The sequence below is a fragment of the Benincasa hispida genome, chromosome 9, assembly GCF_009727055.1.
Source record: "Benincasa hispida cultivar B227 chromosome 9, ASM972705v1, whole genome shotgun sequence".
In the NCBI taxonomy this organism is placed as follows: domain Eukaryota; kingdom Viridiplantae; phylum Streptophyta; class Magnoliopsida; order Cucurbitales; family Cucurbitaceae; genus Benincasa; species Benincasa hispida.
The window spans coordinates 67,411,190-67,424,263 of NC_052357.1; the positions used below are offsets into that span (position 1 = coordinate 67,411,190).

A 13,074-nucleotide genomic window follows, 5' to 3' on the forward strand; every position below is an offset into this window, starting at 1 on the left:
TATGAAAATTTGATCATCAAACTTCTAAAAGTGTTAAAATTATACTCTCAAAAGCTGTAGAAATTGGATTCCAGAATAATAAAAATTGAATTATTAAATTTTTACAATTGCAAAATTTCTATAATTATGTAAGTTCGAGTGTCGGATTTCAATACTTAAATTTGAGGTCTTAATTTATACAATTAAAAATCTATGGATAAAATTGTAACTTAATATGGGGTGAATTTTACCATTTTCCCTCATAGTAATAAGAATAACATACTCTGCTGCCTAAAAAAATAGCAAACTGAACAAGTCCTAAGGCTAAATATATGGTTTAATTTGGATGTTTTTTACTGCCTCAAATAATAATAATAATAATAAATAACGGAATTTTTTCCCCTTCTGTTTGACGGATTTTTGTCAGACTTTTCAGACAAACATGTGACATCTTTGTTTTACTGAGTCTTACTATTCAAAACTTGAGATTATTATTTCAATTTTATTTTGAAATCCATTCCACTTGGGTTTTTAAAACATTTTATAATAGATGAGATTTTTATACTTAGGAAACAAACATTAAACATATAGTGTATCATTAATTAATGAGCAAATATTATTTAATCACAACTAATCAATTTAAATTAATTATAAAATATCAATATATTATTTAGATTTAATATTTAAAACTAAACTATTTAATATCCACACTCATGAAACAATATTTGTGATCCAAAAAGTGTAGGCAAATGAACTCTAAATTTGTATAAACTTACTAAGGCTTTATTTTGTAACCATTTGATTTTTCGTTTTTAAAAATTAAACCTATAGAGACTACTTTCACTTTTAAATTTCTTCCATTATTTTCTATTTTTTACTAATAGTTTAAAAAATCAAGCCAAACTAAAAAAAGTAGTTTTTAAAAGTTTGTCTTTTGTTTTTTAATATTGGTTAAGAATTCAATCATTATCTTAAGAAAGATCGAGGAAACAAACTTAATTTAAAAGAAAAAAACACAAATCCGAAATGATTACCATCTAAATATCATATTTGACAAATTTAAAATAATTTAATTTTACCATTCCCCCAACAATTTTTTTTTAACAAAATAACGTTATCACATGTAATGTAACTAAAATAAAAAAAAAATAAACTAAAATTAAAAGGGTCCAGGTTGTACATTAGGGAGTACACCCTTAATCATATTATTATCTTGGAAATGAGATTAAAAAAAATAGCATTAGTTGAATTAAGAGTACAAACAACCTTACTTGTCGAGTTGAATATGAGGAAAATTAAGGATTAGCCATTACAAAAAGAACACATAGAATAATATAGCTGAGACCACTTATATGAAGGCTCCAGTGTAAGGCACACAAGTTTGAGGTAACCACACATCCCCAACCAAGAAATTTGAAACTGTAAAATTAGCAGCATCTGTTGCATTATTAATCACATGATAACCTGCCCAATTAACTCTGTTCTTTGTATTTGATCCATCTCCTGTATTATTATACTCTCCATAATACAATGTGCTCAAATATTCCCCTGTCCATGGATCCCAACCACTAGGATTTACAAATCCATCTATAAATGTTTGCATGTACACTGTTCTTGAATATTGCTTCCATGGCCTTCCCAAATATGTCTTGTTCATATAGCTACTACTTGCAGCCAAATCGCTCGTGGCTCGGATTGCGCAGTTGTGGATCGAAGTCCCGGTGTTTTGGTTCGGATCCGATCGGCCTTGAGCGGTGATCATGTTGGCCTGACCGGGACGGGGGAGACGGGGATATATGTTACAGTTTTGGAAGACAACAGCAGCATTTCCAAATATGAAGTCTACAGTACCATAAATGTCACATTCTCTAAAGAATTGCCTGAGGGAATGAGTGTATAAAGTGTCTTGGTAGCCTTCAAAACTGCAGCTGTAGAAAACACACATATCAGCTCCACTTCTTAATGCAACTGCTTGGCCTTTGATTGCTCCAGCTGTGTTTTGGAAAGTTATATTTACTGCCATGAATCCTTCTGCTGCTACAGCTGCATTGTTCATGTTTAAACCAAAAATTAAAATTTTAGGACTTTGGCTTAGTTTGAGGTTGCAAAGTGGATTTCAAATTTTAACAGGAAGGATAAAATGAGAATTTTTTAAAAGTTTGTTGGAATTTAGACCAGGTACCAATGTAAAGAAAACTGTTGTTGATTGGAATTTACCAATCAATTTAATTGAAAAAGTGATTTTATTTACCTTCTACTGTATTTGAATTTTGAAGATCGTGTCTATTGAATCCATGGCTTTTAGAAAACATCTAAATCTCTGATTTTGTTTTTGTTTTGTTTTTTTGCTTTTTTTTTTTTTTTTAATGTCAAATATGTCTCAACTTTAAAAATGTATGTAATAAGTAAAAAGATCTATTAGATACAAAATTAAATGTTTAAAAAGACATGTTAACACAACATCAAAATTAATTTGGAAAAAAAAAATCTCTTTGAATAAAATTAATTTTTCTACAAGGACATTTGAAAAAAAAAATCAACAGTTTAAAGATATTTGATATAGGTTATTGAAATTTTAGATGATCAAGAGTGATTTTAAAGAACAAATGGGTTATCGAAAAATGACTTAAAAATGTTTGACCAAAAATTCGCAAAATATGTGAAAGAGTAACAATTACATATTTATAATCGGCATAGTCACTATTGAATAGAGTGCAATCAAACAAATTTGTAATTTAAAATTATTTTGATAAAAAAATGCAAGATATGATAAAAATTTTATTGATTTTTTTCAAAATGTTTAAGTTAAAAGATATTCTAAAAATGAACTAAAGTTTGAAAGTTAATAGACAACTGGCAGAATCCCATCTACAGACGGTGCATCATCAAAATTTATTTAAAAGCATGAAGAAAAATATTCAAATACACCACATTAAATTATCTAATCATAATTTATCATATAACAAATTTTTCTGACATTTTTTTAAAACATTTTAATTTTTTGTTTACGTGTGTGACAGAGAGTGAGAAGCTCATATTTCAATACTTACCAAAAGTTGCACTGTTGAAAGTCGTCCATCCGTCCACGACGCTATGGTTGCCTGTGATGATAGTTTGATTTATACCATCTCCAATCATCAGCAAATACTTCTTCTTTGAAGGGATAGACACATATTCTTGGTAAACACCAGCCGAAATGTAAATCAAGAAGTAGCCATTGGCAGCAAGAGAGTTGTTTGGAGCTGCATTAATAGCATCTGTGATGTTAAGGAAGTCTCCTTTGCCATCTTGACTCACAACTGCAATACCATTAACCAAAACTCCATCATCTGAAGAAGACGACAGCTTTCTCCGATTTGCCACCGAGTCGTAAACTGCACGGTCGCGTCTCGACATTCTCAATGGTAACGGTCCTTTCCTAAACTGCAAGTGTTTTTTCCCAGGGTGGTCAAGTGTTCTGTTTCTATTCCTCCTAGGAACCCAACCCTTCGTAAAAAGATCGAGTGAAAGACTGTATGATTTGGTACAATCAATAAGTGGAGCTAACAAATCCTTCTCCAAACTAGAACCTGCGGCTACAGTTTTTAGACCATCAAGACAAGTATCAATGTTGGTTAAGATGGCACTAAGAAGACTCTGGATATAATCAGCTTTTGAGTAAGTTAGCTTTTTATCAGTGCCGTTAACGGCCCGAAACGAATTCGACAAGAAATTGATATTCAGTTGAGCAAGATACTGACAATCTGTAAGAGCTCCAGTGATGGATTTTGGTAGAGTTGATGAGTTTTGAAGATGCTTCTCAATCAAGTCAAAGAATCTAGATGCTTTAGATAAAGAACGACGGATCGAAAACCGGCCAGAGTCGTAGATATTACCACCTGTGGATTTTTTAAGGACGGTGATGCAGTAAGAAGGATTTGAGGTGAATTTGCAAATGGCTTTTGAAGGGGGAAAATTAGTGAGAGAATCATATTCAGCAGATGAAGAGGTGAAAAGGGTTAAAAGTATAAGAAATGAAGCTAGTAAGGGAGGAAACAGAAACTTACAAGCCATTGGCTTTGAACAAGTTTTATGTGCAAATAGAAGAGAGGTAAGTCCACTTATATATAGATTCCAAATAGACCATAGATTTTTTGTGATGATGATGGAGAAAAACCCTGGCTTCTTTCTGGAATGGTGAAATCTGCAATTTGACATATTTTAAGCAAAAGTCAACAAGATTACTTCAAGTACACAAAACAGTTAGTTTAGCCACTTTGTCGATTAATTGTGGCACAAAACATTCACAAATGCATATTATATATCCACTTACGCTAGATTGAGTAATCCATGCTTCCTTAAATGTTGTGCTAAGAGACGAGACTAAAGTAAATGCAAGATTTATTTGCTTTTCTTGAACATCACAATGCGAAACCAATGGTGGACTTCCCATGTGAGTTTGAAGCTAAACCGTGAGCTCGGAGAGAAGAAGGGGGAATAATGAAAAATTTCAGAGAGGTTTGAAGTTTTTTTTTTTTTTTTTTTTTTTAGTACTTGGCTGCATTCTACAATGCACCTATCTTTAGACATCCTCTCACATCACTCATACCAAAAAAATAACTTAGACATTTGAGAAAGGGAATAAGAAGAATTTGCCACATGATAAGTTATGATCCGTAATTTTGGTAGGATGCACCTAAATATTGTTTAAAACAGAGAGACAAAAAATTTCATTACATCGATGGAAAGAGGTTAGCCCAACAGTATACATAAAATAAAAGATAAAAAGCAGAAAGTAAAAAAGAAAGTTATAACTAAAAAATAAAAGCAGTCCTGTTTAAACATAAATCTTAAAACGAAAGAGCTTCCACAGGAAGTCTGGAGACGAGCCAAATCATCAAAACAATTTGATCATGGACGTGACTTCACTTGAAATAATCTTTGATTCATTTTCAACCATAACTCGGGAAAGAGAATTTTTATAACATTAACCCATAATAATCTTGATTTAGGAGCTAAAGCAGTCCCAACTTTTATCAAATAAATTATTTTTAAATTAATTTTCCAACAGATCCTATATTGAATGTTTTTTTAATAACATTAAAAAAAGAATTAAAAATCCTAACTTTTTCGGCTTTTGTCTCCAAATTTTCTTTCTTTCTTTCTTTTTTTAGTAGTTCACATGACACACGCATATATTAATTTCTTTTAAATTATAACATCACAAATAAGGAGTAAAGATTCAAACTCTCGAGTACAATTGTAATCGGGAAGGACCCTTAAACAAAGATACACTTGATACATTTTTTATATATTACTATTTTAACCCGAGAAGAAGACTTTAACATAGATTGTGTTTGAAGCTACCTCTACCTGCAAGCTAAGTTATTAGTTTCAACCATTGTGAAATTAAAAAGTCAAATTATTCAAGACATGAATCCCTCGTAATGATTGATTGATGTGGATTTAAAAATCTATATGTCACTTAATACAAATATAACTTCGAGATATTACTCTTTCATAATGCAACGGTGAAAAGTTGTCATACATATTATGACGATTGACAATTTTATCAAATAATTTTTCGATTAAGATAGTTGTGATCCACAACCTTCAAAATTCTATTTAAAAAATGTTTTATTCAATTTTAGTTGAACAGTTTGTAAATTATTAGTTAAGAAGTGAAATTCAAACTCACAGCATTAGAAGGAAGGACCTTAAACAAAGATACACTTGACATACTTTTTATATATTATTATACTAACATGAAGAGAAGACTTTAGCATAGATTATGTTTCAAGTTAGTCTTATAATAATTATTCGATGTGGATTAAGAAATCGACAAGCCACTTTACTCTTTGGGTCGTCGAGGACTTGGATAACCTTATTTGGAGGTGTGATTTGGCCAGTCTTGTTTGAGGGGTCCAAATATTATTTCATCAATTTTCAAGATTGCTAACAAACAATCATGGATCTCCTTCTCCACTCACCTTTTTCGGAGGAGCTTTTATTGTGGCAGAGGTGTATACTCTGTGCGTCTCCAAACCGAGAGAAATGATAGAATAGTTAGTAGGTGGGAGAGATCTTTGAGTGATGTTTGGACCCTTGATAGACTTTACATTTCTCTTTGAGTTTTTGTGACCGAGCCCTTCTGTAATACTCTTAACATTTTTTTTACTTGATTGGAGCCTTTTATTCTTTTTAATAGACCTGTGTGTTCTTTCATGTTTTTCTTAAAAGTTTAGTTATGTACAGTCGCTAATAACCACTTGATATAGAATTGTTGAAGGTGGACTCACCAAATAATTTTTCAATTAAGAGGATTATGGTCCATAATTTGAAATTTCTATTAAGAAAGGGTTTAAATACTATTTTAGAGCTTATTTTATATTTTAATTTGGTTCAATACTTTCAATTCTAGTTTAGTTTGGTCCTTATACTTTTGATATATCCATTTGGATCCTTATTTTTAGCCTTTTTCTTTAAATTATATTAAAGTTACGCAAATAAGGATCCATATCTTTGTGCATTCCATCCTAATTAATATATATATATATTTAAAAAATAAAAGAAGCATGAAAAGTTGTCAGTGACAAACTACACCAAGACAATTGACTAGAAATGTAAAATTTAGCCTAGGATGCACTAGGCATTTTTCTTTTAAAAGTCCATAACCAATTAAATTGAAGCAAAGCATATAGATCTAAACCAAAAAAAAAAAAAATTAATTGATAATTAATTATTAAATTTTATGGTTTTTTATTGAAATAAAATATGAAATAATCTAGGAAAATTATTTTAAATGATAAAACTATTAAAAATATTTATAATTAATAGCAAAATATCACAATTTATCTGTGATAGACCGCGATAGACAATGATAAACTACCATCTGTATCTATTTGTGTCATTATAGACATATATATTAGTTTATCGTAGTCTATCAACAATGATATTTTGCTATTATTTATAAGTATTTTGGTTCATTTTCTTATATTTGAAGACTGTCCAATAATCTATATTTTTTATAATGTATTTTGGTAAATACAAAGACTTTTTTTAAATATAGGAAAATGAATCAAAATATTTACAAATATAATAAAATTTCACTGGTCATTTGTGTCATGATAGAAGTCTGTCAGAATCTATCACAGATGAATTGTGATATTTTACTATTATTTGTAAATATTTTCAACTTTAAAAGAATTTTTCTAAATATCACCCTAAAAAAAACCAAACAAAAGATAATAATTTAAAAATAAAAATATTTTAATAAGAATTTGACACATTACAAATTAAAACTAAACATAGTCTAAAAATAGTTCATGACTAAATAAATCCAACCAAAGTAGACAGTTTAGAGACTAAGTAGTACTAAAAAACAATTTTAATTGACAATTAGTTAGTCAAATTCATGGGTTTTTATTAAAATAAAAAAATGAAATAATTTATAATAATTCTTAAAGTATATCATATATAACTATACATATTCACATACCTCGGTTGTTGTGTAATAACCGTCAGTCAGCGATCGGATCGGAGCAACTTTGATCCATGCATATCAGAGATGAACGTTATCAAAATTAGCCATGAATCCTCAACTTCCTGCACCAAATCAAAACTGTTTTCCGTCAAAAAAGTTAAACCTCACTAATTTTTCCGTTCTCTCTCTCTCTCTCTTTCTTCCATTTATTCCACACTATTCCACAGAATCACCCGAAAACAAATAGAGGGGAAAAGGGATAATTCATACCAATTAATACGATTCTGCTCTCTCAATGTCTCTTTGATCGGTGGTCGTGTGGTTTATGCGTCGTCCTTAGGACGAAGAAACTCAATATATTCTTTTGGGCCAAATCACACACCATCGATCTGGGGACTTGCAAGGAGAAACCATGGAGGTGCTTCGGATGAGGCAGTTGATGTTTTTATGGTCAAGAATTCAATCCTCTCGTGTAGCCCTTGTGGGTGGTAATCACACCGCTGCCAGATTTTGCACTCGCTAAAGATTCCCTTTCCCCCTGCTTTAGCTTTCCCCTCTCCCTCTCTGCCCTGCTCATATCCTTTTCTGCAATTTTCTTCAATTCTGCTTCTGCCTCAAACCAACCGCGCAATAACCTTTTTAAAACCTCCTGTAATTTGAAGTTTTCAGTTCAATCAATCCATGGCGTTCAGCTTGGTTCAAGCTCTTCCATCAAAGCCCCACAAGTATGACCATGTTCCTGGTCTGTATTTGGTAATTAAGCACCCTGCCGCAGAATCTAGGGTTTTGAGATTTCTTGCTCAAGCCATGCTCTTGGCTTTGTTCATCGTTTCCTTACCTTATTTCGGATCCATTCTCGGAGGATCCTCAATCGCGTCAAGCAATGCTGAATTTGGCACAGATAATGATATCGGCATTTATTCATTTGAACTCAACGATAAATCAAATAACTACAGAATCGTTTACCTCGAACAATCTGATGATTCTACTCTCGTCGATGTGGAGAAGACCAAATTACGCCAAAATGAGATCAAATCCCCCTCTCGGAGACGACTCTTCGCATACGAATCTGACGCTAAAAGAGGCAGCAGCCCTAAATGAACTCGAAGATGTCCTCCTCGAACACCGCGAGCAGCATCGCGAAAATCGAGGCGGTACTTGCAACGAACAAGATACCTTCCAGATTTGATGGGCGATTCTCTCGAAAGCTACCCCCGCCATGTTTTCATCGACGCCGGACTTCCAGAGAAGGAAGGCGGAAGCGGTACAAGCTGGTTCGCCCATAACTACCCTACCAGAAACAAGAAGTTCGAAATATACAAGATCGAGACAGTGAATACCGATCAGGAGCCATCCTCAAAGGAACCGCAAGTCGGCATATCGGACTGGCTGTCAATTAACGTAAAAGCAGAAGATTACGTCGTAATGAAAGCAGAAGCCGAGGTTGTGGAGGATATGATAAAATCAAAGGCCGTTCGGTTGGTCGACGAACTTTTCTTGGAATGCAAGCCACAGAAAAACAGTGGCAGGAAGGTCTCCGGCGGTGGCCGGCGAGCTTACTGGCAGTGTTTGGCGTTGTATGGCCAGCTCCGAGACGAAGGTGTGGCGGTTCATCAATGGTGGGGTTAAAAAAAATTATTAAAAAAAAAATCGGAGAATCGAATCACCTGAGAGAGAGTGGAGAGAACGTGGACGAGAGGGAGAGCGATAAATTAAGTATTTGATTTTCTTTTTTTCTCTTTAGTTTTTCCCCCTTTTTTTTTTTTCTTTCTTCTTTTTCTCTTGTTATTGTGCGGTTTTCTTTTTATTCTGTTTTTTAAGCTTCCTGGAAAAAAAAAAAAAGGAAAAAATATTTTTTTTTTCTTTCTTTTTTTTTTTTTTAGAACAACTTTTCTTTCTTATTTTAAGTGAAAAAAAATTGTTGTGATATGATGGAGTGGGAACTAGTGAGGGAGGGAAGCCATGTAAAATGTGAAATTTTATTCAAACACTCCTTTGTGATTGTTTTAATTTGATTTCAATGTTATTTTATTTTATTTATTATTTTTTATGTTCATTTTATGTATTTCTATTTTCTATTTCTTCCATAATATTTATAAAAATTTGTCCGTTTTAAATATATATATAAATATTTTTAGTTCATTTTGGTTCCTAGTTTCAATTTTTTTTTTATCCATGTAATTTTAAAATATTCATTTTAATCCTTTGATTACTTTAAAATAAAATAACCTAAAAACACAAGAACCAAAGTGGTATTTAAAATTATATTTAATATTTCAACCTTAATATGGAAATTCTAATAGAACTTCGAAAAAAAAAAATCATTGAAAAAATCTAAAATGTAATATGTGGTTCCTTTAAATTTATTTACAACATTGTTAATGTGATGTATGTTATTCCTTATATTAATAATGCATTGACTATGAAAAAACCAAATTGTTAAGGAGAGCATAGCTCAATTGGTGGCATATGTATTATTAATCATGAAGTTCAAATCTCCTGGTCCTAGTTATACTAAAAAATGATCAAACTAAAACTAACCTTTATAGCAAAATCGTCAAACGTGGAATGGACCGATTTAAATACTAGCATTTATAGTTATAGCAAAATTGTCTTTTAAATAACCATTCTTAGGAAGAAAAAAAAACTTGAAATGGGCCGATTTAAATTTGTATTTGATGATATTTATATGATATATTTTTAAATTAATTAAATTACGCTTAGATTGACTTGAATAGTTGGTTATACATGAAAAAAAAGGACAACTATATATATACTATAATTTGTAACTCTATTGTGTAACATTTATTGTACCATAACTTCATAGTCTAAATTAAAAGTCAAGGCTTATAATATACATTTGAAAATTTTATTAATTAAACTATATTTATGCCTAACTCTACTTATTTGAAGTCGATGGATAGGTCATATATTTAAAATCGAAGTGAACAAGGACCAAAGGAAACATAAGTTGGTTAAAAAATATTCTTGGTCCCTAAAATTTTATATAAATACCAACTTATTTTTAAATATGACATTTGAGGTAAGAATTGAGTTATTATAATTGGATCATAATAGTTTGTGTTTGGATGTAAATTGTTTTAATTTAAGTTATAATAATATGAAAAAAAAATTATTTATAAAAACTTTAATTTATATACTTTCAATTTTGTAACCAGTGAGCCATTAACCTTTAGTATGAAATTTTTAATTTTGTATTTATAAATTTACAATTTTCTACATATCATAGAAAAAATTATTAAAATTTAATGAGATCTCATGCACAATGCAGTAGATAAGTTAATATAAATAAAAATTAAATTATTACACAAAATAACTTATATTTAATTTGGATGAAAATTTCAATTGTATGGATTAATTAACAATCAAATAATTTTTTTCACTCTATTTTTCTCAATTTAAATGGTGAAATGACTATAAGATTTTTCCTTTTTGAAAAATATGAAATAACTAGGGAAATTAATAATTACATATTCACATGGAACATTATATTTGTTAAACAAATAAAATAAATTATTCTTACAAAAAATATTAATAGTTCCAAAGTTACAATTTTACCCTCACAAATTTAATCAAATAAAAAAAGCAACAATTTTAAAGAAACGAAACAATAAAATACATTTTTGTATATAAAAAAAATTGAAATAAGATCGGGAAAATGTCTAATATGCACTTATTTTATTTCGATTTTCCCGCCATTTCTCTCTCACATTTCCAGGCTTTCTAAAGTTAGAGTTTTCTCCTTTATCGGTTCTTCTTGTGCCATAAAATTCCTCTACGATCTCTGAATCAGAGATCTTCTTCTTTCTTGATGATTCTATTGCGATTCAGCCGCCATAACTATCTGAAGTTCTTTACTGACTGGAGGCTTCATTGAAGTAGGGGATCGCTTCCGCCCGCTCTTGAATTAGGTCAGATTTCGTAGGAATAGTGAAACTGATTGCACGATAATTTGATTTTATTTCGTTTTGGATCGAACAGATATATTCCATTCTCATTGTGCTTGAATTTCATTCTTCAATCTGTTTATTTGGTTTCTATGACGACTGATACTGAATTCTTGTTATATATAAATGGATGATATTCTGGAATTCAAATTCGTTTACGATTAAGTACATGTTGTTCCACTTTCCCTGTGCTTGAATTTCATTAATCAATTATTTATTTGGTTTCTGTGATAACTGATACTCAGCCCTTGATATACTTGAGACAGACATGCATCTTTCAATTTTGTCTTCTTCTCTGTATGACATTTTCTGCTTCCTTAAACTGGTCTTTTATATTATCGATTTTTCTTATAACTTCAGTAAGGTATTGCAATAACGATAGGATGGTTATTTAGCTTCATTGTATTGCAGTTTTAGTCATCTAAAACTCATTAAGAACATAATATGCATCTCGGTTGTTTTACTGATAATGATATGAACATCCATCAGAGTTTTTCCCTCTAAATATATCTTGTTGTCTGATTAAATTTGTTTCCCAAAAAAAACACACGCAACTCCATTATCTTAATCCAATTAGGGGTGTTTAAATAACCCGACAATCCATCTACCCAACCCAAAATATAAGGGTTGGATTGCAAAATATAAGGGTGGATTGGGTTAGTTTTGTTTTTGGGTTGGGTTGAATTAAACTTTTTCTATTTTTTGTTGGATTGGGTTAGGTTGTGGGTTGGCTAAAAAAAATTAGGTTCACCCAACTCACACTGAATTTTATATATATAAATAAAATATGCTATATATATTTTTCTTTGTTTAAAATTTGATTAATTTGTTAATTTTAACTATTTTTCTTTTAAAATTGTTATGATATTTGTCTTTATTTGAAGTTTGCAATAAATATCTTAGATATTTGGTATTTAGTATTTGAATTTTATGAGATTTTAGTTATTAATCACGTGTTGTATATAAATTTACATATTTTTAATTAAAAAAAAAACAAGTTATAATCCGACAACCCAATCCAAATTTTAAGGTTAGGTTGGATTAGAGACTTTATTTGAGTTATTTGGGTTGTCAACCCAACCAATCCAAATTTTCGGATTGGTCCAAAAAAATACCATCCCACCTCATGTATACCCCTAGACTTAATGCTACAAAAATGGGTACGTTAGAAGAAACAACCTTTTATTGAGAAACAATGAACGAATACGCGGGCCGCAAAAAAAAAATCAGCCCAAAAGAAAGGAGTTTCTCTATAAAAAAGGCCTTCGAGGCTGTAAAATGACATTTACTAATTAATTATAGAAGAAAAGAACTTCCTAACCAAAGTTCGCAGGGAAATATGAAAACTAGTAAGGGACCACACATGGGACCATCAATTGGGTACCTTTGCAAACCTCCAAACATGCTCTATTATTCCTCCCCTTCAAAGATCCCACAATAACACACATGCCTCAACAAGCCACAAGAAACGATTATTCTCTCTAAAAGGCATCGGAGAAGGAACTCTTAAATCATATGAGGTTTTCCTTCTCTTTTCGTCAAAAGGATATAACAAAACAAGTCCATCAACAAGCCACTTTCTCCAGACTCGGTTTAGAGTGTTCACACGACCATGAATAACCTGCTAGGCAAAAAACTTAACCTTTCTTTTGGAATCTCAATTTT

General features: G+C 31.0%; 1 protein-coding gene and 1 pseudogene across 5 annotated transcripts; one reads left to right on the forward strand and one right to left on the reverse strand.

The window, feature by feature from the left end:
• Positions 1-1,158: 1,158 nt before the first annotated feature.
• LOC120086072 (probable pectinesterase/pectinesterase inhibitor 20) lies at positions 1,159-7,853 on the reverse strand. Of its 5 annotated transcripts, none has more exons than XM_039042505.1 (5): positions 7,712-7,853; positions 7,457-7,563; positions 3,720-4,162; positions 3,030-3,554; positions 1,159-2,022 (listed from the first exon to the last, which is right to left on the reverse strand). In XM_039042505.1, the coding sequence occupies exons 3-5, from the start codon at positions 4,030-4,032 to the stop codon at positions 1,328-1,330; spliced, it is 1,533 nt and encodes a 510-aa protein (XP_038898433.1). In that variant the 5' UTR covers positions 4,033-4,162; positions 7,457-7,563; positions 7,712-7,853; the 3' UTR covers positions 1,159-1,327. The 5 variants fall into 5 exon arrangements, with proteins under 5 accessions (XP_038898433.1, XP_038898431.1, XP_038898430.1 ...); XM_039042503.1 differs by adding an exon at positions 4,292-4,654 and having other exon boundaries at positions 1,161-2,022; positions 3,030-4,162; XM_039042506.1 differs by having other exon boundaries at positions 1,162-2,022; positions 3,030-3,857; positions 4,026-4,162.
• Positions 7,854-8,093: 240 nt separating this feature from the next.
• Positions 8,094-9,427, forward strand: LOC120086073 (annotated as a pseudogene).
• Positions 9,428-13,074: the final 3,647 nt, after the last annotated feature.

Excerpts from the sequence above, each read along its gene's own strand:
- LOC120086072 (XM_039042502.1), bottom strand. The coding sequence starts at position 4,032 with ATGGCTTGTAAGTTTCTGTTTCCTCCCTTACTAGCTTCATTTCTTATA. Across the intron at positions 2,023-3,029 it reads TTTCAACAGTGCAACTTTTG|CTGTAGCAGCAGAAGGATTC; the intron begins GTAAGTATTGAA and ends TGAACAATGCAG.